This window comes from Drosophila albomicans, chromosome 3, assembly GCF_009650485.2.
Source record: "Drosophila albomicans strain 15112-1751.03 chromosome 3, ASM965048v2, whole genome shotgun sequence".
Classification (NCBI taxonomy): domain Eukaryota; kingdom Metazoa; phylum Arthropoda; class Insecta; order Diptera; family Drosophilidae; genus Drosophila; species Drosophila albomicans.
The window spans coordinates 497,470-524,728 of record NC_047629.2 but is presented as its reverse complement, the minus strand read 5'-3'; the positions used below and the strand labels follow the sequence as shown (position 1 = coordinate 524,728).

Genomic DNA, 27,259 nt, shown 5'->3' with positions numbered 1-27,259 from the left:
GCTTACAAACACAACAGAAATGTTATAAGGCATCAGCTCAGTCGCTGCTCTGCAAGGGCAAAAAAAATCATACAAATACACAATTCGAATTTGTTGTTGCTGTGCAAAGCATAAAAGGCAAAAACAAATGCAGACAGAATGAAGCAAACACACAAGTAAACTCATGTAGACACGCATACACACACATGCTTAAGGCAGCCGAGACAGGCGAACGAAGATAGAAACAACAAAAAGTTCAGCCAGCAGCAGCAGCGGCGGCGACGACACCAACAACAACCGAGCGAACGCCACGCTACTCTCAAAGTCACACAAACACCAACACACACGCGCAGTTATACTAATACTACCATGGGGCTGTATTTCTCTTTCTCGTTGTGTGCAGAGTACAAATGTTGTGCGTCTGGTAACGCTGGGCGCCTGTTCGTTTTTGCGATAGACGCGCGACGTAAGTCGCCGTCGTTTTGCCTGAAAAGTCGCCGTTGCACAGTGGACAAAATGACACTCACACAGACTTCCATTCTTTTGCATAAATCCATACTCTGTTGCTGTTTAAAGCTCCAACTGATTAAGTTACTGCGTAATATTCCACTATTTTATGCAAAATGTGTACATAAAACATGAATTTAGTTGTTTTGAATGCACAATATTCAGAAACGCGAAGCGTTTACCCATTTTAGCCACTGTGCAATGTCGTCGTCGTTGCTTGAACGCGTTTTTGTCGTCGCCGGCGATTTCTGACTTGCGCCGATTTTGCAATTTCTGTCTATGCCGGCGGCGACTGTTACTTAACAGTGTGCGGCTCAGTTAACAGAATTCAATGCTGCTCTTCCTCTCTTTCTCTCTCTGTCTATCTCTGGCATTGAGGCATTGATTACGAGAGCCGCTTATAGAGTTTGTTATTAGTAAATTGAGTACGGTTAGAGGAGTATGAAATGTACATAAGTCGTCCTTATGGGATTGCAACTGTGTTTGATAATCAATTTCGAATGTGAAATAAACAATTGGTGAATGTCATCAGAATTTACTATTCATATCTTTTGCACATTGTAGCTGTGCTGGGAAATTGACGTTGAAATTCTTTTGCTTGAGGCGCAACCCTCTCAGTGTGTTGGACTCTCTCGCTCTCACACACTCTTTAAGGCGACGACATGATGTCTGTTGACTGTAGCTTGTTTGTTGTTGTTTTGTACGAGTGTATGAGTGTGTGTGTGTGTGTACACCCAACAACAACAACAAATAATTATGAGGAAAATGCCGTCAGCCGATGATGAAGACGGTCATAATGATAATCACAATGTTGATGATAATGATGTTGTGCAGCTGCTCTGCGTATTTGAAGTCTTTCTCATCTTCATTTTCGTTTTTACAGTTACTGTAAAAATCTCTACCCTAGCCATAAATGGGCGCTAAGGCGATGTTACTGCCAGAATTTATACTGCACGAAATTTTATGACTGTTATCGATTTCTTGAAGTGTATTTACCCCCTCGTTGGAGCATCCGAAAAAAAGCTATGCAAATTCCAGAGTCGGATTTTACTTAGCTCTTGATGGCGAAAAGTGCTTTGGGGAAAAACAGCGGGCAGAAGGCAGTCGTGATTTTTAATTAAAAGCTGAGCAGCTCATAAAGCTCTTATCGGATGGATGACTTGACGCTGTTGTTGTCGCCATTATAGATTTATATTTAGACTGTAGTACAGTAGTAGTCTTTAAATTAGTATTAAGTTTTGATTAACAGTTGCTGCGCAACACGTGACGTCATAAAACGCTGACAATGTCTGCCTCTCTGCTTATCAGTAGTCGCATACCAATGACGTGCATAATTATAATACAAAAATATTATGTAGGGGAATTGCAATTAGGAATAAGTATTTCTAATAATAAGAGCGCAATTATCTAAGAAAAACGCCTGGCTTTGTTTCCTAATTAAAGGCGAGCGCAACTAAAATAACAAACAAATCACTCGCCTTCAAAATTTGACCTTTTTCATTGCTCCCGCTCTTTCTCGCACTCTCTCTTACATGCTGCTGCTCTCAGTCTCTGCCATGCCAACCTGTGGGTGGCGAGAGCAGCAGCAGCAGAGTAGTAACAACAACAATGCGAAATGTAAACAATGCTCAACGCAAAACTCGCTCTTGCCGAACACACACAACTGTCTCGTTCATACGCACTCGCTGCTTCGCTCGCTCGCTTGCTCGCTTGTTCGTTACGTTTTCGTTCGAAGTGCGGTGCTCTCGCTCTCTCGCAACACTTGACGCTGTGCCTAGTCGTGTACTGTGTGAGATGTGCGGTGTGTTGTCAGTCTGCGACGTCTGGCTATGGCTGCTGGGCGCCTGTTCAATTGTTCGGCCAAACCGCCGTTCGTTTGTATTGTGGAGTCGCTCGTTCGATCGAACGTCGTCGTCGCGAGTAAATTGAAGTCGCATTGCGCGACGGGCGACGCGCGGCGATGCTACGCGACGTTTCCCCCAAGTTCCATTGGCGTTGGCTTGCAGCAAACCAGTTTTGTTTACAGCTTAATTTGACTGAGCCCTGCCCCTTTATATGCCCTGCCCTATGTTTGTATCAGTGTGTGTTCACGTGCCACATTAGGCATAAGTTGCAAAAGGTTTGCTCATTTGCGCCACACACTCGCACACACACACACAGTCATACACGCATCCGCCTCTCACAACTCCAACATATTCGTCGTCGTCGTGTCCACAGCTCCATTCTCCACATCGTGCGACCCAACGACTTGCTGGTTGGAGCTGCTCCACAGTCAGTTTGTCATTCATTCATTCATTCAGCGGCAAGCCCGCGTGCAGGCCAGTTCAACGCTTTTTGTCAGTCTTTCAGTTACTTTACTTACTTTACTTTACTTAGCTATAATTATTATTATTGTTTTCGTTGTTGTTGTGTTTCTTTTTTTTAAGGCACACGCGAAACAAGTCGCGAGACACTCGCTCGCGAAACGCTCGCAAATCGCTAGCGAGAATAATGCTTTTCCTTTAATCAGTTTACTCTTCTTACTGTTGTTGTTGTTATACTTCTTGCTGCTATCGCTGTTGTTGTTATTGCTGTTGTTGTTGTGTGTAATTTTTGCTGCTGTATTGCTATTATTGCTGTACGCTTTCTTGTTATTCGTTCGCATTTCTTGTTTCGGATGCGTTTTTTTTTATCAGTCTTTCCCGACTATAAATTATCTTGCAAGCTTTATGCTCTATTTTGCATTTTGTTTTCAACTCACTGTTGTTGACGTATGTGAGTGTGTGTGTTTGTGTGTGTGTTGCTTTCAAGCACGTAGCACCTTTGTAGTTTTTTGTCGGTTCTCACTTGACTCATGGAAAGTCCGTGTCTTATCGGCAATTCTGGCGACGGGGAAATCCATCTGAACCGAAAGTTAAAGAGAAAAAACAATTTCAAAGATTTTTCGACAAAGTTTCCTCGAAATAATATAAATAATGTGCTCTATAACTAGAAAACTGATTTCACATGTGTAATATGCACTCTGCTATCTTATTACAGTTTTCGTGCTTTCTTTTGTTAATACTATATACACAAGATTCAGCGATGATCAAAACGAATTCAATCTAATAAACTATCAAAATATGTGCTTATTAATTGGTTGTTGAATACTACAGTTATTTGGAAATTGTTGATATGTTATCAACAAATTGATAACAAACGCAAAAAAAGAAGAGATTTTTGCAAGTTTCCGCTAATACATTGGTCAATACACAATAAAAGTTAGTCTATTAATTGGTTATTTTCGTTTTCTTTGGATTTTTGAGTTTAGTATTTTTCTAGTATTTTCCGAATTAAATAAAAAACAATTTTGCATAAATATTTATAATTTATTTGAATATTCTTCGGTTGTGCACATTAAGAAGTTTAAAATTATACACAGATTGAACAATTTAAAATCGATCATAATAAACATAAAGTATTTTAAAAATACTAGGTTTAATGCAGTAATCGAAACATGAGATAATTTCTTTTAAGTCACAGTATCATATATATTGAAACTAATTTCATCAACTACGAATTTTATATGGTTAATTTCTTATGTCGTTTTAAAATTAATTTATAATAATATAAACTAATTTCACTGTCTTTTTTTCTTAATTTCTTCAACTTACAGGCACATCTCAAGATGATATCCCCAGCAATATATCGTTGCCTCTTGCCTCATAACCCCGCCACTTAGAGCAACGTAAAGTTTCTTCTGTTTCGTCTTCTAATAAACAACAACAAAAGCTTCCAAAGAGAAAAAGAGAGAGGAGAGAGGGTGATAGAGAGAGAGAGAGCAACAAGTGATTTGCTTCTAAAATTTGTGCACTTAAAGAAATTGAAAACGTGTTTGTTGCCCGTTTGTCGTCTTGTTACTTCGTGAATTTTCGTCGCCTGTCAGCAGCGTTTTGCCGCAGACGGAGGACGAGAGCCGCGAAGCAACGAGCCAAAGTCAAAGCCTCACCACGGACGCATTTATGGATGCGGGCGGCCTGCCAGTGTTCCAGAGCGCCAGCCAAGCAGCAGCAGCAGCCGCCGTCGCCCAGCAACAACAGCACCAACAGCAGCAGCAGCATCAGCAACAGCAGCAGCAAGTGCAACAGCAGCAGCATCAACAATTGAATCTCCAATTGCATCAACAGCATTTACAGCAACAGAGTTTGGGCATTCACCTGCAGCAACAGCAGCAATTGCAACTGCAGCACAATGCACAGGCGCAGCAACAGCAGCAGATGCAAGTGCAACAGCAGCAACAACGACAACAACAGCAGCAGCAGCAGCAGCAACACTCGCCCTACAATGCCAACCTGGCAGCAACAGGCGGAATTGTCGGCGGCCTTGTCGCTGGCGGCAACGGAGCTGGCGGCGTTGCGTCTGCAGGAAATGTCAGTGGACCCAATGGCAACGGCAACAACAATCTCAACCTCAACAGCAACAACAATGGCAACGGCAACGGTAATAACGGCAACAACAACACGCCTGGCGATGCGATGCCAGCGAAAAGACAGCCAATTGTTGAACGCCTGCGACGACGCATGGACAACTATCGTCGAAGGCAGACGGACTGCGTGCCACGGTATGAGCAGACCTTCAGCACTGTCTGCGAGCAGCAGAACCAGGAGACAACTGCACTTCAGAAGCGTTTTCTCGAGAGCAAGAACAAGCGTGCGGCCAAAAAGACTGAAAAGAAACTGCCGGACACGCAGCAACAGACACAAAATCAGATGTTAGCCGGACAGCTGCAGAGCAGCGTGCATGTGGTAAGTGCTACATCCATGCTATCCATCCATCCATCCAGATTTACTTATCAAGATGCCCTATTTCAATGGGGCATATATTCATATTTGTATTGTGCGATATGCATGTTTGGCTACAAATTGTTGTACATGTCGAAGAAGATTTTAACATTAAAGAGAATTTGGGATTGTTGGATAATTCGGATAAGTCGAGGAAGACTAGGGAAATAGGTTTTTTTGAATTGTCAGATAGCAGTTAAATGTTAACTATTATTAAATGTTAACTATTATTTAAGATTATTTTTAATGTCGAAGAAGATTTTAACATTGAATAGAATTTGGGATAGTCGGATAATTCGGATAAATCGAGGAAGACTAGGGAAATAAGCTTTTTGAATTGTCAGACATTACTTAAATGTTAACTATTATTAATTTAAAAAGAGTTCGAATAATAATATAATTTTCTGTATATTCAGTCCCTTGTAAAATTCCGAAAAATTGCATTCTTTATTAAACTTAAATAATAAATAATTTTGGATAAATGTGTATGCTATGTTTATATAATTGGTCCTAATGATGTACTTGCTTACACCCTCTTGCATTTGAAATAAATATGTTAAGTTCATGATTGGCTACAAATTATTTTACATGTCGAAGAAGATTTTAATATTGAAGAGAATTTTGGATTGTCGGATAAGTCGAGGAAGACTAGGGGAATAGGTTTTTTTGTCAGACAGCACTTAAATGTTAACTATTATTAATTTAAAAAGCACATTAATGATTTAAAATATTTGTCCTGTTATAATGTATTTTTGTGTATGTACAATTTGTTCTGCTAAATGTCAATCCGTTCCTTGTATAAATGGAAAAATGGAATTCTATACTTTTGAATAAAGTTGTAAATGATTTAGTTGGTCGTATTTACATGCTTATAACATCTTGCATGTTAACTTCATACTTGACTACAAACTTTAATGTTTAATAAGAAAATTTTTACTGTTTCGGATAACTCGGATAATCGGCTTATTAGTTGCAAGCAGATGCGAAATCAGTTTATATTTTAGATTCTCTGAGAATGATTTGGAATTTGTGTAAAGGCAGTAATCTTCTTATTCAGTATCTTTTCGTACTATTTCAATTGATTTTGTTCAAAGTGAATTTTTGTAATCTCTTCCTTTTACAAGTACGAAGAAGTTTATTCATATATTTAAATGTTATATTTTTAAATCTTAAACTAGCAAGTAATCCGTTTATTTTAGGTAGAGGTGCATCCTTTTTCGAATATCCAAACCTTAAATAAGTTAAGTGAATATATGTATGTGATTGAGATTTTTATACTCTATCGTATTTATATGCTTTCAATGATCTGTTTAATTAGGCATTCTTTAATAAAACGTAATGACTTCATTTCTATGTTATGTTATTATGGATAATGATAAAATATATTGCATATTCATAACTGCTGCTGATGAGTTTGAATTTATGAAATATATAAAATTTTTAAGAAAAGTTTTTATATGGTTTGAAATCATATTTGGATGATCTAATCAACAGTTGGCATATGAATTGTTATGGAATCTTTTGCAACGTTGGGTTTATTGGTAGGTTTTCAGACAAGTGTCACAATGCTAGAAGCTCTGCACGTTTGTGGCTGCATACGAATCTCTATATCTGTCGGATACGAGTACGTTGGCATCTCTTTCTGCGCTGTGTGTTGTGTTGTGCTCGTGTTGTATAATGTTTTGGGCGCAATATTAGAGCTGGTGCACGAAGCGAAGTCCGCGAACACACAAACTGCACATAAGTATACACAAAATAATAATGAGGTCAGCATTTTTTTCTTACTTATTTATTTATTTATTTTGTTTTGTTGGGTTTCAGCTCAGTTCAGTTCAGTTCAGTTTCACTCGCATTCGCATTCGTTGCTGCCAACTTGTAGCTACAAGATACATTTCGTTGTTTTTTTTTGTTGTTACTATTGTTAGTGCTGTTGTTGCTTTATGCTCATTTTTTTGTTGTTTTGTTTTGTGTTTTTTTTTTTTGCTGTGTAGGTACTCTGGACTGCTTTGGCTTGTGTGCATTTTAAATACCTTGAAATTATTTTGTAAGCCATAGATTTTTCTCGTCGAATACTTCAAAAGCCCAACATTTGCGGCATCCCCAGCTCCAACTCCATCTCCAACTCAATCTGAATCTGAGTCTGAATCTGTAGCTCAGTTTCAGTTGGTTAGGCTTGCATCATGGCTGACAACTGGCCAACAGGCCTGAATGACTGACTGACTGAATGACTGCCTGACTGATTGCAACTCTAGTTTATATAATTGTTGGTTCTACCATTCGCCAGTTTTGCTCGTTCGGTTGCTGTTCGGGCTGATGCAATTCTAGAGACCGACTCTCTCGACCCCGTGTAATTGCCACAAATTTACAGAGTCTCAACTTCATCGTCATCGTCATCGCAATCGCCATCGCCATTGTCGTTTGCAATTACAAGACTTTGAAACTCTTAGGCTTACATTACTGCTATCAGCCTGCTCAATATACAAATACTCTTTCTCAATCATTTCCGTGACCAATTCGCATAGTGTCGACATTAATCGCTTGTCTAATTAGAAAAGAGAGCATCATGATTATATATTTGAATATTTTCAACATATTTCATCGATATTGCAAGTTTTATAAATAATAATTCAAGTCATAATAAATGTGAATTTATTTATTTACTCGCTTAATTTGATGTTTATTTGTTTTAATAATTTTTTATATTTATTTATGTAATTTGAATATTTTTTATTAGTTTCGATTCATTTATTTTCTGTCTTTATTATTTATTTTACTTTTATTTATTTTAACGTATTTTATTTCATTCTTTTATTTTACTTTTAATTTATTTTTTATTTTTTCTGTTTTATTATATTTTTTTTGGATTTACTTGTTTTATCATTATTATTTATTTTACTTTTTTATTTATTTGTTTTAATATATTTTCTTTAATTTTTTATGTTAATTATTATTTTTATTTCATATTTATTTATTTTTCTTTATTCATTTCAATTATTTACATTTATCTTTTTCCCTCATTTTATTTATCTTAATGTATATTATTTTTTATTTATTTATATTAGATACAATTTTTTTGTATTGCTTTACTTTTCATTTTACATTTATGTATTATTTTATTTTTCATTTAAATTTATTTTATTATTTATTTATATTTATTATTATTTTAATTATTTAAGTTAAAAAAAAAACAGATCCTTTACAAATTGAATAATTGTTAGCGTAAATAAAAAATTGCTCTGAAGTTATAAATTTTCAAAGAGTATTCATTCTTCGGTTTTGTCCCCTATCTATCTGTACTTTCATGTTTTGTGAGTGAAACGTGAGGTATTCGCATTTCCAGCTGCCCGGTAGTTAATCTACGAACTCAACTGAACGGATCTGAGCGGAACTGAGTTAAGTTGAGTTTCAGTTTGAGAGTTCGAGTTCGACTACGAGCTTCTGTTTTGTGTCTTCTGTCTTCTCTGGCTGCTCACTTTTTCCGCATCCGTTTGCAATGTCATTTGTGTCATGTGCGGCCGGTAATCATTCACTTTTATATATATGTATATGTATGTATATATATGTAGTATATGCACTCGTAGTAGTCAGTAGCCAGTTGTACCTTTCCTCTCTGTCTCTCTCTTGCTCCCAGCCAGCTTCTTCGTCTCTCACATTCCTCTGACTGTCCCTTCTTTGTCATAAGCTTGAAGCGATTCAGCTTTTTTGTTTAATTTTAATTGGCTTTATCCTTTTGTTGTTATTGCTATATTTATATATTCTGCGTTGTTGTTTTCGTTGCTCTCTCACTTTGTGTGTAATGCAAATTTTTGTAGCTGAATCACTTTGAAAAAGCTTTTGATTTTACATATCCATGGACACGTCAGAGTCACAAGTTTGTAAAGTGGAAATACTGAGAGCCATTTGCTTTATCATTAGTTGCCTTAAAGGTCTCAGACTTGTTGGCAGACCGCAAACTAAATTTAATTATATACTTAAAAACATTCGTTTAAGAATGATTTATGCACTAAAGAAGTGCAATAAACGTTTGCCACATTAGTGAATTAATTGTTTTTTATTTGAAATTCTGGTTATTCTTGACATATTTTAAGAATTAAGTTTACTATACATATGCTGAATTTAGAATGTGAATGGGTGTAATTTTAATTTGATAAGCTGCTAGTTGTTATGTAGTTAATTTTGTATCAAAGTGTTTGATTCAAGAAATTTCTGTTCATGTGTTAAATTTTGTATATGAATGAATGTAATTTTATTTTGCTGTGTAGTTATTAAATGCTATTTTGCATTCACGTATTTGATTTGAAAATTTCTACAGTTCCTCAGCTTTTACCTTGTGCAGTTTTATTCACTCATCCGTCTATTGCTGGTCATTAAAAAAATTCGCAAATGAATTAATGACTGACTGTCCATCGAGCGCATCCGTGCCTCAGAGGAGGTCGCAATCTAAACTCTCTAGGCTTTTCACTTTTCTTTTTCGTTTTGGAATTGGAAAACTTTTACTACCATTGCTGCTGCTGTTGTTGTTGTTGTTGTCGTCGCCTCTGCTGCTGTGGTTGGCAGTGAAAATCACAGCAAATTACGGCCAACAATTGGCGGCCAACGTCGACGCAGCCGGTGCAACATGCAAAACAAGAAAGCAGCAATAGCAACAAGCAACAACAACAGAAAACTAAAACATATTGTTTATAATGCGTTTTTTATTTGGGAAAGTCGCGTGTAGCAATTTTTTCTTCTCTTTTTTTTCGTTGTCGTTGCTATATTTTTATTGGCTTCGTCTTCGTTTTCATTGTTTGCATTTTGTTGCAGTTGCAGTTGCAGTTGTTGCATGTGCCGCGTTGCATATGTGTGTTGTCGGGGCAATTTTCACTTCACGTGGTGGCATTTTCTGACAGACGTCAGTCAAGAAGTCAAAGCGTTACTATAAAAGCTTGCATGTCGTTGCCTGTTTGCCTAAATCCCTCTGCGACTCCCTCAACTCCATTTACATTTTCCCTCCCCTTCCTTTCTCCCACCATTTCCCAGAGAGTTGCCAAGCAGTTGTTTCAAGTGCAACTGCCTTGTTATTGTTGCTGTTGTTGTGCTGTCTTGATTGACAAGTGACAACATATTATTGGCGTATCGTTTCAAGCTCAGCAGAGTTGTTATTGTTTACCTATGCAACTCTAGGTGTTTCCACATTTAACACGTACGTTAAGCATAGAAACAGCTTTTTTTTTGTTTGTCTGCCTTGCGAATTTCATCACTTTTACACAGGTTGTGAAATACTTTTCAGATCAATTCGGATAAATCCGTAAAAGGTCGGTTAATTGTGGCACCTTTACAACTGTTTGCTATTTCAATTCGGATAATTTCGGATTACGCTGCCATACATTGGAAATGACTTTTAAAGCCAGCGGATAACTCTGGATAACAGACGGTTATTTGATTGTTTTATCTTTGTTACTAAGTTACATTTAACACTTATCCAACTTAGAAGAAGCGCTTTGTCTGCCTTACAATTTTCATCACATTTACACAGGTTGTGAAATACTTTTCGGATTAATTCGGATAAATCCGTAAAAGGTCGGTTAATTGTGGCACCTTTACAACTGTTTGCTATTTCAATTCGGATAATTTCGGATTACGCTGCCATACATTGGAAATAGCTATTAAAGCCAGCGGATAACTCTGGATAACAGACGGTTATTTGATTGTTTTATCTATGTTACTAAGTTACATTTAACACTTATCCAACTTAGAAGAAGCGCTTTGTCTGCCTTACAATTTTCATCACATTTACACAGGTTGTGAAATACTTTTCGGATTAATTCGGATAAATCCGTAAAAGGTCGGTTAATTGTGGCACCTTTACAACTGTTTGCTATTTCAATTCGGATAATTTCGGATTACGCTGCCATACATTGGAAATGACTTTTAAAGCCAGCGGATAACTCTGGATAACAGACGGTTATTTGATTGTTTTATCTTTGTTACTAAGTTACATTTAACACTTATCCAACTTAGAAGAAGCGCTTTGTCTGCCTTGCGAATTTCATCACTTTTACACAGGTTGTAAAATACTTTTCAGATCAATTCGGATAAATCCGTAAAAGGTCGGTTAATTGTGGCACCATTACAACTGTTTGCTATTTAAATTCGGATAATTTCGGATTACGCTTCAATACATTGGAAATAGCTATTAAAGCCAGCGGATAACTCTGGATAACAGACGGTTATTTGATTGTTTTATCTTTGTTACTAAGTTACATTTAACACTTATCCAACTTAGAAGAAGCGCTTTGTCTGCCTTGCGAATTTCATCACTTTTACACAGGTTGTAAAATACTTTTCAGATCAATTCGGATAAATCCGTAAAAGGTCGGTTAATTGTGGCACCATTACAACTGTTTGCTATTTAAATTCGGATAATTTCGGATAAGGCTGTAAAACATTCGAAATACCTTTTACAGATAACTCCGGATCTTTCTTTTTCTGCCTTTCGTCCCTATTTGAGGACCTTAAAGGTCGGTTACAACTCTCTGTTATAGTAATTCGATATTTACGGATAAATCTGAACAATTACTGAAAACGTCTTTGACTGTTATACAATCAATATAATTTTTACAAGCAGTGGAAACTGCCGGATAAAACCATATATTGAGCAGCGTTTATGTCTGTTTTATCTTTGCTACTAATTAGTAGTCCATAATTTGGATTATACCGGATACAGCTGGATAATGATATTGCTACATATTTTCTAGTTTGACTTTGTTTTAATGAGCACTGAAAAATGTGTTACTTAAAATATCAAGATAAATTATGCCTTAGATTGCTTTTGCTGTTGATTTAGATAACTTTGAGAGTATGATAAATTCGGATTATTCCGGATATGTATAGAGTTAAGTTTTGGCTAGCTTAACAAGCGCTCGAATAGCTTTAAAATTGTCTGTGAAATTGACTTCAAATTGCTTTCATATGTGTTGTTTTGTCATCGTGCACCTTATGGGAAGCAAGTTTGCGTGTAACGTGCAACGTATGTGGGCGTGGCCGGCCTTTAAATAATGTGTACCTAACAATGGGCATAATTTATGTTTTTGCGTTATACAAATTTGTAAAATGCATCATTTATCTTCGAGTCGACATCGGCACCAACTCTGACTCCCGACTACGAATGCTCAAAACGATTGCGAGCAGAGACCGAAAAACAGCCCCAACAAGTAAATGGCACCCTCCACTTGGTGCTCCCATCTCCACCCCTTCCCCTTCCCCTTCCCCTTCCCCTTCCCCTAACGCACCTTGCCAGCGCACCCCTTTGCGTGTTGTGTCTTTACTTTACTTCTTTTTTTTTTCGTTCTCCACTTTTTTTTTTTGAAAATGGGCAAATGAAAGCGCAGAAATCGGAGCTGAGAAGATGTTGAGTAGCCTGCCCTGGTAGCTGGTGCTCTTTTGGGTCTGAGTCTGGTGGTTCAGCAAAATCGATTGCGATTTTTAAGGCATTGCCTTTTGCAAAGACCCTTCGCTAAAATGGCCCCCTGTGGCAAGTGAGCGTCAACGATTGCAGTTGCGCCTTTTGAGGACTTCCCTTCGAAAAGTCAAAGTTCGTAAATCCAAACCGTCAAAGTAAATCTTATGGACTATGTAAAGGTGGAAACCTTTGTATAGAAAATACGATTACTAACTTACTAAAATTATTTGAGTCTCTTATTAATATTTCTTTGGAATATTTTTGAGTGACAATCTGGTATATTTTGTATATTTTAAATACTTTCGTTATTTTAAATGTATATTTTTATACCACGCAAAGCTTTTGGTATATTTTATTTTAAATCACAAATTAATTTTTCTTTAATTGACAATCTGGTATAATTTGTATATTTTAAATATTTTCGTATATTTTTAATGTATATTTTTATACCATGCATAGCTTTTGGTATATTTTATTTTAAAACTCATAGACTCATTTTTATTTTAAATCTCATAGTTGGGTGGAACATTTGTATGTAATATACGATTGTTAACTTACTAAAATTTTTCGAGTCTCTTATTAAAAAGTTTTTGTTAATAATCTCGTAGATCTTTTATTTTTTAAGAAGTATATCTTAAAGCTTTTGGTATGTTTTAGTATTTTTTATTTTATATATTTAGCGATACTATCTCACAGTCCAGCGAACTCTGTAAATTTCTTACTCGTTTTAATTTTGCAACTATGAATAATGTGCCCAATTAATAATAATAAGAATTATTTAGGTTGGTACACATAATATACATGAATTTCGTGAATATTTTTGGTATGTTTAAAGTTAGTTTCAATTATTTCTGATTAGTTCGAAATTTCGAAATTGCTATTATGCAAATTTATGTGTGTCACTGTGCATAGTGGTATCAACTTTGCTGAATTCTAGCTTATGAGCCAAGTTTGCTATGCATAACGCTCGCTGCTAGATTGCACTCGAATTTGATAGAAAGCACACATACATAAAAAGACGCATACATGTGTGTTGTGTATGAACAGTGCACGTGTGTTTGTATGTGTGTGTGCACTTCAAAGGCTTTCATGCATTAGTTGATATAGCCCAAAGGGTGAAGGCAGAATGAAGACTGAGATTTTTAGGGTAGCAACTGAGCTAAGCTAACCTGAGAAGTGAAGGATGGATGAAGGATGGTGTAAAGGGAGGGGAAGGACAATTCATATTTGAAAATTTACATGTTTTATTTATTATGTTTGGCAAATTTCATTGCATATTAATAATGCAATTTTGTGCTGCACTTTGGTGTGATGAGAAATTGAGGCGCATGCACTGAAGAGAGCTTTAGACGACGAAAGCCAAAGCTTCGTTTTAATTGACAGCTAAAGCTCTTAGTTATACAATACCCCAAATACTACGGACTACGGCGGATACTACGGCTCCCCACATGTCTTTACTTTGGCGTATTTTTCGATGATTGTCTTCTTGCACATTTTAATTGCTGTACGTTGCCAGGCCACAAATAATAAACAAGACAAAGGCGTAACAAGCACACACAGCAAAGTCCCCCAGAAGCAAATTAGGGGTAGCGCACAGGATCAGCACAGGGTGTTGAGGAGGGGCTAGGAAAGAGGGCACGTTTTAAATACATATTTTAACCCTTAAATAATAATGCACATTTTTCACTTTTATTTTATGCACACTGTGTGAATTTATTGAGAATTGCATGGAAATGGGGAAAGTGGAAGGCGGAGGCTGAGGCTACTTCTTTAGCTTCCGCTCGGCGCTGTCGCTTGCTGTCTCCTTTACATTCATCACACACACACACACATATAGACGCACACACAAGCTAACGGCAGACAACCTTTACCAATACCAATACACCACAAACCCCTAACACAGTTCTCTTCTCCTCGACTCGCCTTAAAATCGATAAACTCATTTTGAAGTTGCCTCCCTCTCTCTCTCTTTCTCTCGCTCTCGGCGCGTCTCTGTAGATGTGTGCATGTGTGTGCGTCTGTGTCCGTGTGCGCTTGTCTGCTTACTTTTATTTTCTATGCGCCTATTTACTCTCTCCTCACCTTTCCTTCCTTCCCCATCGGGCTATTGTCGCTCTTCTTCTTCGCACGACCCACAAATCGCTTGAGCTCGCTTTAAAGCTTCTCTCATCTGAATGTTGCGGCTGTTGCTTTTGCAGCTCAGCAATAAATTTGCCTTACGCTTAACATTTTAGCTAATTAATTTAATTAAATTTGTATGCTTCAAAGCGAAGGTCCATCTTTTTTTTGTATTTTGTTTTATTGTTTTTGTTTTTTGTACTCTGTGGGTAGCTGACAATTTAAGTTTGGGATTGTCACCTTTTTTTTGGTTTTTTGTTTTGCTTGCTGCCTGCAACTATGATACAACTTGATGGATTTATCTAGATTAAGCCCCAACGGCAACTGTACTAAACAAAAGCTCAACTTAACTGTAATGCTTTTCATTGCTGTTAATCCTGTTAATTAAAGTAGCTTTTGCCTAAGCACAAATCACAATTGCATTTTAAGGACTATTCTCTCGACTAGGTGGCAACGCTGCTGCTGTTGCTGTTGCTGACTAAACAAACCGCAATTTCTCAATCATAAATGCTGACAATGTTGTCACTGGACCAAGGGTCTTATTGCCAATGCCAACAGCAGCCACAGCCCATAGTTCACATCCACCTGCAGCTCAGTCCATTCCAATCCAGAAAGCCTCACCAACTTTTCGGTGTGGATTGGATTTGTCGGCTGTCGACCTTTAACAGTCAACAGTCCTCTGCCCAGCAATTGATTGGGCTGGAAGCAGACTGCTAACAATTGCGCCAGACGTCAGTTACCATTAAGCGTCGGCATTTTCTCCTCCTCCAACTTTTAACTATGGTGTAATGTCTTCTCTCAATTTTCGCACATTTTGCCTCACGCATTACATTTGCAGCCCTCAGTTCAGTGTCGATTACTTGAAATACGATTTCCACTGCTTTCCCTGGCAATATTTGGGGGGAATGCTGTTGTTGAGCAGGCTGCCATTGTATGCAGTCATATGTAAAATTAACCCAAACAAGCCACTAAATTCTGCGAAATCCCCCAAGCACAATCGGAATTGAGAGAGCTGCAGATGAACTGTAGTTGTTGGGATATAATATGTTACATAACAGATAATTAACATACAATTTAACATTTCCTTCACATGTTAATATTGACAGTGCTGCAGTTGTTGACTTACGTAGTGTTACTTAACAGATAATTAACATACAATTTAACATTTCTTAACAATTTAACATATGTTGATATTTACAGTGTTTTACGAGTACTCATTGCAAAGTAACAATCATGAATCTTAAATTGTATTCTACTTTTATATGTGAATTGTAGTTGTTGATTTGGAAAATGTTACTTAATATACTGTTGAGTAAAAAACAGAATAAATTAACATCTTTCAAATCTCTTAACATTTCTTTACGATTATACTTTGTGCATTGCTTAGAATTTATTCTGTGACAAGAGGAGCATTTATGTATATTTATTGTTGTCTAATATTGGCAATTGAAATACCTTTTTGTTTATCTTGAATCTTCCAATCCTGCAAGTTAGAGAGTTACATCCATTATTAACTGATACATTTCTGGTGCCGAAATTTGCTTTAAGTTAATTTCTGATCAATTTGCAGCAAGTTGACATTTATAGTGTATGTTTTCCTTTTGCTTGACGCACATTTCTAGCAGCTGGCATCGCTTGATTGCTATCATAACAAGCATAACGGTAATGTTCATGCAACATGTGACAACATCAACAGCATAATAACCAAATGACATCGTCCTGAAGGCATCGTTTCAGTGCCGAGTCCTCGCTATTATTTCCCTTACCGGCGCAACAGCTTCAACTGACCACTGTGGCAATAAAACGGTTGTTAGACTTTCTTCATTAGATGCGCCGCTTTTATGCTACCCGATAACAAATGGGTGAAAGGGCTTATAAGTTGAGGATAATCGCAAAATGCTTAGACTGGCAGTGTGATATCCGTAATCCGTATTAAGACAGAACTATATATATTATTCATAATTCTTGATTGTCCGTTCATATCAACTGATAGATCTCAGAAAGCATAAGAGTTTAGGTCACAAAATTTGTTGTCAATGTGCGCATTTCTATCAGTAATTTTTATAACTGATCACTAATTTTGACATTCAGTAGGAAACTAAGGAAACTAGGATAACAAGCAGTAGTATCACAAAAAAGTACCACAAAAATAGTGTGATATATGATGCTGATTACTGATGCTTACTTATTATTTTTCGTGCTTGTGTTTTTTTAATTCAAACAACAAAGTTAATTCAAGGGAGCTTAAAATATTTATCCGTAAATATATTGCTTTTTCATTATGTTAATTATTGATTTACATAAATAATTTAAAAGTGTGCCCGGATTTTGATAAAATGTGGTATTTTATCAGTGTTACTTGCTGCGTGCACGTCATAATTCTGAAAGCTGTAAGCGAGATTATTGACATGCTTCATTAAATAATAGAATTTTGGGCTGCATATCGAATAAAATGAAATAAAATATAAAATTATAGTAAATCAGCTTAAGTTTTAATACATTCTTTAAAAACATTTATGCTGTATCTCAAAGTCGTGCAGACTCTCACTTATTAGTTGTTGCTTCACCTACAATGAAATTGGCTCGTTGACTAGGCTGCCCGCTGTCTTAGCCAGAACGCTTTCAAGCTGTGAAGCGACATTTTTGATGCCTGCAATTTGCATATGACATCGGCTTTGGCCACCACCCTTAAATCCCACTAGATTCGTGTTGTGTATTGGACGAGGAAGGGTAGCGTTCAGTTGTAATGAGCTTTTCTCTCTGCACGATGATTGAACGTCAACTGATTGTCGTTTAATGCGTCGCCTGCGAGTTGAAGCTCGGCCACACGTCGTATGCGCAATATTGCTACCCTTTAGCTAGTGATTAGCATTGGCCAAGTTGGAACAATGGAGATTTGTTGACCACTCACTCGCTCATTATGTGTGTGTGTGTGATTCAGAGGGTGCATGGCATGGGAATGGAGGGAAATGGGGTGAGTGAAAAGGGCGTCGAATGCGTTTCGTGGCGATTTTCATTTTCGTAGCCGAGCAGCAAAACATTTTTCATTACTTTACTGAAGCGGAAATGGCAAATTACATCGTAAACACAAAGATATACATGTGTGTGTGTGTGTGTGTGAGTGTGACTGTATGTTTGATTGTGTGCTCATTTATTCATTACGATGCTGAGGTCGCCCTCACGCCTCCCACTTTCCACTGTCCAGGGCCCAACTGATTGCGACTCATTGACTCAAGCTGATTTTAGACTCTTGATTCGATTGCTTCTATTTTATGGTATTTACTCATCGTGTGGTATTCGGAAATAGTCATGAGATGTGCAAAACCATTTGAAAATTTAGAATGCAGCATCGAGTCATTTATTGGAATTCAGTAAGTTCCAGAAGTTGCTCACTTAAATCGGTTTTATGATTCAAAGCTTATGAGTGTGTTGCTTCAGCAATGGAAAATGATGAATTAAGACATTACATTTTTAAAAGTCGTTCATGAATAGTATAAATTTCCAAAATTATGACAAAGACATTATATATTAAAAACTTGAAATTATTCATCATTTAATTCAATTTGTGTACTAAAAATCAAAGAAAAAAATAGAAATTTGAAAAAAAAACAATTGATTTTGAGTTTTCTATTAAAATTAAGTACGAAAGCTTCAGCATGGTCGACTGTGAGATAAACAATGTTAAATAAACAATGTGAAATTATTCTTGAAATAAACGAAATCATGATTCTTAAAAAATACGAAAATATACCGAATGTTATGTTTGGTACAATGAAATACTATTACATCTAAAATATACCATAGAGTACAAAATATGCGAAGTTGCCAAATAATTCAGATAATGTCCGATTGTAGCAGCCGTTTTTTTTTCCGTATCAAATTATTTGTTAATTAGCTTCCACAATTTGTATCTGTTTTTATCGCAACCAAACTTTCAGGAATTATAAAGACTGTATGTAGTATTGTATGTACCAAAAAGCGTGAGTTCAGCTTTAAAATACTTCTGTAACTTGAAAGTGAAAACTTGGAATAAAACACATTGTTTACATGTTGAAGTTTGTCATTTTGATATTATGCTGTTGCATTCTTCAATAAATTACTTCAAATTTATAGTATTCTTTTAACTCTAAACTTAATAAGTTCTCTTAATTGTTACAGTTATTATTTGTTTGCCTCTCACAAATCTTGGAAAGCCGTGAATAACCTTTGCGATAATAATTTATCAAACAAGAAAATATTTCCTGCATTTCTCGCGGTTTTTCACTCACACACTCATGCATTGGCAATCTTTTGTTGTCTACACTGAAATGTTATAAATAAACATTCGGTTTAAAACAAAGCAAAAGTCAGTCAGAATAAAGTGGAGGACAATAAGGGAAATGCAGCTGCTGGTGGTGGGGGGAAGTGGCTAAGACAACGGCTAAAACAAGCGGCTGAAGCGACTTCGTCGTCGTCGTCGTCGTCGTCATCAATGTCAACGATGACGAAACGTTTGCAAATAAACAAATGCCACAGCAGCAGCAGCAACAACAAATAGAAATGTTTAATGAATCGAGCTTGGGCCAGACGATGAAAAGGTGACACGGGGCGTGGGAAGGGGGGAGGAGGGGATAGACTGCGACTATGCGGGACAGCTTCAACAATGAGCGATATGTAGAAAAATTTACGTCTGAGTGAACTTTTGTCGAGCTGGACAAACAGACATCGAGCTGGACGAACGGACGGACGGACAGTCAAACGTATCAGACGATGACGCCGCCGCAGTCGACGACGTTGGGGCGGAAAAAAGGCAAAAACAAAAAAAAACGGAAGTTCAAAAGGTGACAACGACAGCAACGATGACGTTGGGCAGGGAGAAGACACATCGAAGCAGGAGGAGGAAAAGGAGGAGGCGGAGTCCAAAGAGACAACTGACAACGGGGCAATTTTTGCAATGTGAATGGCGGCGAAATTTACTTTAAACAATTAAATTTACGAGATTGTTGCCGTTCCTCTTCTGCGTTCTGGTTGTCGGCAGATGAAAGGAGAAAGAGAGATAGAGAGAGAATGCGGTTGTAGGGGAGGTGAGGCAGTGAGAGTTGTCCAGCTGTTCAGGAAGAGAGGTCAGAGGTTAGAGCTAGACTGTAGCTAAGGGTGCATGCGAGTGCTGATTGCTGACTAGTAAAAACAATAAGACTCATAAAAAGGCATAAAATACGTCATAACAAACACACACACACACACACACACACACTTGCACATACTCATAGATCACACACATTCTGTGAGTGGCTATAAAATTTCTTTGGTTCGCATTTAAATCCGTAATTTCAATTCAACTTGCCGTGTTTACACACACAATGCATAATTTATAGAAATTTGTCTGCATAACGCAGCTCAGCGGAAGCCAGAAAGAGATGCACAGCGAAAACAAGACAGAGCGAGAAAGATGTACACTAACGTGTGAAAGAGAGAGAGAGAGAGAGAGAGAGAGACAGCCAATTGTATAAGCATTTGTGCGAGCGAATTCGAATGTGTGAGCGCATGTAATGTCAAGTATACGACACGTGCGACGTGCACAGTGGTGACAGCTCAACGAAAACCTTAAATAATGGGCGACTTCAATTAATTCTATATACGATTTTATTGTAAATATATAAGGGACTAAAAATTGCAATGAATTATATTAATATATACATATATGAAGAATTTCTGCACTTAAAATAATAATGCAAATCTTTTTTAAGTTTTGATCTTTGTTTTTTAAGTTGTTTACTTTTATCTTAAGTTTCTTCTTGTTCATTCGATTAGTCTCTCTTCAATAATAGTTACTTCTTTTCAAATTAGTTTGGAGGAATTTTTAACGTGTGATTAACGCGAATGCTGACTATTACTTGAATGACATCATTATTTATGTATGACAAACACTTCCTTCATTATTTGCGATGCATAAAAACATTTATGAAGTTATTGTAATTTTTTAGATAACCAATAACCAAATTTGGAGATTATCGTAGATATAATATTGTGCAAAGCTTTTTATTCTTGTTAAATTTATTATTAAAAAGTCTTCACCTATTCGAAATTACGATAACTTCAAATAAGAATTGTATAAATAATTATTTTATACTTTTTATTACTATACTTTTTAAAATGCAGACGAAAGACAGGTATAGATATTGAAAACGTTGTTCGTAATGTTCGTTTATCGGCGAGTTACCTAAGTCTTCTTATTGAACAGTGCTGCCAACTCCAACGAAATATCTAATAAATGATTCAAATATCGAAATATCTTATTTACTTAAACAAAAATACACATATTTTTTACACACGACGTTCTGTAATACAAATCACACAAACCCTAAAATAAAAATGAAGTGCTTGCAATCTTTACTATTCCACATAATTGTAGATGTTCAGCCCACTGTGCTTGTGGGCAACGGCACGCTGTCAGCTGTATGTGTGAGTGTGTCTATGTGTGTGTGCGTTGTCCCGCCCCACTAGCCGAAGATTCCAATTGCGCTCCCTTGCCCCGAAGCTATGTCGCATATGGCGAGTAACGCGTGCCCAGCAGAATTCCCCTTCTCTTTCCCCCCTTTCTGCTGTCACTTGTCTACCCCTCTAGCTGTTGCCTCCTGCGCGCAATCTTTACATCTCTACATAGTTGTCGACGCTTCGTATACGTATGTGTGTCTAGGTATGTGTGTGTGTGTATGGGTATTTGTGTGTTAAATTCAACGAAGCTTAAAAGCTTTGTTTTGCCCCACAAACAACTCTCAATATATATGTTGTTCATCAACTGGCGGCGCACTTTTGCCCCACTGTGCAGCAGGGTATTGAAATCAGAGCTCTATTTAATTATTTACCAATTAGATTTCGCTGGCTAATTAATTTGCAAATGCAAAAGTCGAAAGTATTTTAAATAAATGCAAACATTTTTGGATTTTGATTTCTGCGACAACCTGAGCGAAAGATATTGCTCAATTAGAGCACGATGATATTGCAGTAGTTGTTGCTGTTGCTGCTGTTGCTGTGGGAACCAACAATCAAAAGTGCAGCAAGAGAAGAGCAAATAGAAAAAAAACAGATAAAAGAATGGGGGAGAAACGTCAGCCAAGTTATTGAGTGCGGGCCGCTCCCACTTTTCACGCACGCCTCTCACAGAGCACGGGAAAAATACGACAGCAGCCACATAATCCACTTTTGTGGCCCCCCCTTCTTTCACCCCATCTCCCCCCCTCTCCCTTTCTCCTCTTGCGTCCAGCTGCTGCAGCTGCTTTTGTTGCTGCAAAAATATAAAAAATAATTGGAAGTCGCTTGCAACGATGTCGTCGTCGTCGTCATCGTCGTCGTCGTTTTCGCCGTTGACGTTTTGCTTGTTAGCTGCTGCGCTTCTCTTCTTCCTCCTACAACCTTCCTCCCCTCTCCTCTGTTGCCTGGCTGCTTGCCTGGCTTCTCTTTTGATTTGACTTTTGTTTGCCAGTGATTAGGGCCAGCAGCCATCTCTAGGCTCAGAGGGAGAAGCTATAAGGCAGGACAAGATGAACAGGGCACGAGCAGAAGCTGAAGCTGCCTCACCAGCTGAGAGTCGCCATCATCTGTGGCAGCAGCCGCAGCCTCAGACGCAGCGTGTGTGTGCGCCATTTGTTTTAAACAAATTTGGGCCGAGTTTTTGTTGTTCCTCCTGTTTGTCTTATTCGAAGGTTTTTAATTGATTTGCAGTCGTGTGTTGTTTGTTGGTTTTACCCGGCAGCTATGCTCTAAAAAGGGGAATATTAACCTATGTAATTTTGATATGTAAATTAAGTATTTCAGAGTCGAGCAAACTCCACTTCAGCTGCCTTGCTTGAAGTTTCCCTCAGATTTTGCATGCTAGGTGAAGTGACTTTGCTTCTGCAAAAGATGAAAGAATTGTGAGGCATCTAATTGTTAACCTAGTTTTAAATCAATTTTTTAAAGTCGAATGTGCTTGGCTCTGAGATACATGCTATGCAGTACGGTATTATAAAAAATATACCAAAATAATGTAACTCAATTATACTTAAATATACCAACGGCTACAATGGCTATATTGACATAGTATTACATTTAAAATATACCATAAAATATGAAATATACCAGATTGTCAGCCGTAGTAAGTTATAGGTTTTTTTTCTGAAATAACTTCTAAAATTTGTATCTCATCATAACAACATTTTCAGTAATCAAGAAAGGAATAGTATTTATAATAATTATTATTATAAATACAACTTCGATTGTTCGAGCATTTTATAGCATAAATGTATCAGTTTAGTCTTATTTTGTCATTTTAATTCTGAATGCATACTTGGAAAATGCAGACCACAATCAAGTTATCTTTATCGAGTATCTTTTTTTCTGTACAGCCACTCTTATCGAAAAAGTTTATTTTATGTTTATTTTATAGAACTAACTATAATATTTGTGCGAATTCTTTTATAATATTCAAATTTGATGGCAATATAGGAACAGCGCTCTGCAAGCTGGAAACTTAGAAGATTTAAACGATTTTATTTGATTTCAAGCACTTGTTAGATGTATGAACTCGCAAGTGATTGATCAATCAGTTTTATATTCCCAAATAACAACTTCTTATTTATCCTGTCATCTATTTAAATTTATATTTGTCAAGTTTTGATTTTCCTGATGTGCTTCAAACTATTGCCACTAAATTAATAAGTTTGAACTTTTGGCAGGCTTTTGTTAATTTTTTTCCTCCTTTTACTTTTCCGAGTTTTGTGTGGTTGTCAGCACATTGAAGCCAGCTCAATGCTGGGAAAGAATTTTGACAGTGCTCCTGCTGTGCTATCAGGCTGCTTCATCGTCACTCATCACCATCAACATAATCGTAATCGTAATCATAACTATTATTATTAACGACGCAAACAGCCTATTTAGCGTTCTGGGAGGGAGTCAAAGTCACACTTTCCACTCTTCAGGCAACATTCTTAACTCAGTCTCATGCCAAAAACTTTAGCAAGCGATAAAAATTTGTTTACATTACCCAACGAGAGAGAGATAGAGAAGGAAAGAGAAGGGAAGGCAAAGGCGCAACCAGGTTCTAGGGGCATATGCTGAGTGTAAACTGTACACCCATCCCCCTTATCCCCCCTCTTGCCCCTCGGGGCACGCCATCAAACACTCGATAGCAACCCCTAACTATCTTGTCTACTGATACGACTATCTTCCTCCAAGTTTTTGAGGCACAACAACGGTAACGCTGTTTACTATTCGTGCAGCCTTTTGCCTCCATCTACAAAACATGCCACATTACAAGCCCCTTTCAAATGTGTCTCTGTCTCTGTGTATGTGTGTGTGTGTGTGCAATTTGTGGCCTGGCTTAAAGTCCTCTGATTGTGATGTGCGCATGTCCTGCAATAATAGGAGCAGCTACAGCAGCAACGGCAGCGGCACTCGTCGTATCCCTTGTGACATTTGTCTTTGGGGCACTCAACTTGCTTATTGAAAATGTTTAAAGTTGTTGTTTTTTTGACTCTGCCTCCGTTAATTGGTTGCTGCCTCTGCCTAATGTGTGGACTGATTTCCACTTGACCCTAATAAGCTGCTGGGATTTATGTTGGTGGCACTTCGTTCTCCTCCTTCCGATATGATCGAGTTAACTGATTTTTGCCATATAAACAAATGAAAGCGCACACAAAATAAATAAACAAATGGAGTTAAATTTAATTTCATTAAACGTCGACGGCGTCGTCTAATTGAATATCGTACACGATGTCATCGTCGTTGCTTCGTAGTCGTCGTCTTCGTCTTCGTCATCGTCATCGTCTTTGTCGTTTTCGTTGTTGCCTTCGTCTTGGCTATTAAATCCACTTGACAACAGCCAGCCAAGACAATTGCAATGCAGTTGCAATGAATGCAAAAAGTTACTCGACTAGCTAGAAGCATCGTTTGTAGCTGCTTTTCAATTAAAAATATTTACTGAAATTAAAAACATCTTTTTAAGTACCAATTAAGTTTCTACAATGTCTGTATGGAAACTTTGAATATTTAAAAAGGTTTTAAGCTGCAGATACACCCATTTCATTCAATTTCTTACAGGGTATAACAATTGCTGGGCTTCTCTCGCAATTTGCTGTCGCGCTCTCTTGTCGATTGCTGCTTAAAGCGTCTTGCATTGCATCAAAACAAAATTCAATTAAGTTGATTGTCGCCGATACTCACAAGAAAGCGTTTTCAATAACTAAAGTGGTTTCCTAATAACGGCTTTGATAATTGAGTTAATTATGTGCCGCTTTAAAACATAAATATCTTTAGTAACTCATATCACGTATACGCAGCGTGACTCTTAACTTCACTTGTCAATATTCTTTCTTTATGCTGGACAACTACATAATTATTTACTTTTAATATCCTTTTACGTTATTGTATTAATTATTTAAATAGTTTTTTTCCATAATTCAATTTTCATTTCACACATTTTGTTGCTGTTGTTGTTGTTGTTGTTGCTGTCATCTATTGGCCGACTCTTGTTGCGAGGCTAATTGAATTTGTCAACACGTCGCTGTTGGCTATCACTTGCATTTTTGTACAAGTGTATACACAAATTCCCATTTAAATAATTTATATGCATTTTTTTCCTCTTGTAATTTTACTATTTTTCACACTGTCAAAGTCAATTATTTACGTATGTACTTCGCGAATTGTACTACAATAAAATCCACACGAATAGGTCAGCAAAATATCTCTTACATATAGCAAAATTTTGCTATCCTGCAGATATTTTGATAAATTATGTTGGGGTTTTTATTATGATTCTCTTCCTTTGTCCCGTATTGTATATTTTTGTAATTTTTGTTTAAACTTCACTGGCCATTGTTGATGATTTATTTTTCCACTTACGTGTAAAATATAGTATTAATTAATTTTCAAAACAGATGCAACACTCGCTCGACATCTGACAAGAGTAATAGCACCGTCTAGTCTATAATACGTATGCGCAATTTTTACATTTTCACAGATTCTAAGGAAATTGCACACTCCAATTATATTACATATATATGCACTGATTAATTAGGCAACTCCTTGTCAATTCAATCTTAAATTTCAATCGCTAATTAGTTGATAATTGTGTTAATTAAGTGTATTTAATTTGAAACTTCATCAGCGCTCTGTCAACTAACAGCTGTTAACTGTTGCTTAACAGCGCCATGTTAACCGTTTCCCCCCACAGCATATACTTGTTGTTTGTGTTTTGTCAATTTCTTTTGTTATGTTGCGACTGTTTGTCTATGTTTTCTTAAACTCACTCACCCTCATCTACTCACTCACTCACTCGCTCATTCGTTCGCCTCTTCGCTCTTCCGTTCTGTCGCTCTCCAGCTCTCTCTGAGTGTATAATGTAAAGCCTCTGTGTACATTTTAATGGCAAATCTGCTGCCATTTGCGGCACATTTCGCGTACAATTTTCATTTTTTGTTATGCCCACATATTTATTTTCATGGCTCGTTCGGTTGTCGAGAGGGGGGAGCATGTGGAATGTGGCTAGCAAAGGGGCGCATTTTACATTTGTTTTGTTTATTTTGGCGTGAGCGTTGCCCAGCACTGACTGCATGAAGAGCGGAGGCAAGTGCCGGCAACTGAGAGAGTACCCAGAATGGCAGTGAGAGAGTGAGAGAATGGATGTATGTGCTTGAATGTGTGTAATTGTGCATGTGTGTGAGAGTGGGTGAGTAGTTGGAGCTATTGGTGCTGGTGCTGGTGCTGGCATGCCATTTCCCGTTATCAGTGGCAGACTTTCTGCCAACCTGCTGCCAGTTGGCGTCGCTGTCGTTAGTGTTGTTTGCTGTTGTTGTGTCGCTAGCGTCAGCTCAACAATGACGTCGACAGCGTCGCCATTGCTCTGCTGACGTCGCATCGTGTTCGCCATGCCAGCTAATTTTGGATATCTAAGCGAGCAGAAATATTTTTAGCTACGTTTTGGCGTCGCGCACATGCAGATTTTTGCAATTGTTTGCCTTATTTGGCCGCTTGCGTTGACGTCGACGTCGCCGTCAGCGTTTGCGTAAACGCTGGAGATGACGTTATTGTTGCTTTGTAATTGTTATTGCTGCTGCTATTGCTGCTGCTGCTGTTGTTGTAATTGTTATTGTATTTTTAGCCAGTTGATTTATCATTCGAGTTGCGTTTACGCTGCATTTGTTGTTAATTCTTCTCTTTCTTTCTCTTTCATTGCAGGTGAGTTTCATTTTAAAAGTCATCAACGCGTAATGTTAAGCTGCAAAGTACGTAAGTATCGCAAATGTTAATGCAAATGCTGTAGATCTGAAATATGCGGTATACACTGCGAAAAATTTAATTCAAATGCACATACAGTCAGCGCCACAAAAAAAGCCGCACTTTTAAGGGTTACGAATTTGTAACTTTCAGGGCCTGTGGTTTCATTATATGATTTCGGATT

The 27,259-nt window shown here is 37.4% G+C and overlaps 1 protein-coding gene across 1 annotated transcript in view; it reads left to right on the top strand.

Moving 5' to 3' along the window:
- LOC117572796 (neurogenic protein mastermind) overlaps positions 1–27,259 on the top strand; it is a 97,295-nt gene that overhangs the window by 20,402 nt on the left and 49,634 nt on the right. Inside the window, exon 4 of the mRNA XM_034255899.2 lies at positions 4,121–5,249. Within this exon, the coding sequence (XP_034111790.1) occupies positions 4,467–5,249 (783 nt within the window). The 5' untranslated portion in view covers positions 4,121–4,466. The remainder of the gene's footprint in view (positions 1–4,120; positions 5,250–27,259) is intronic.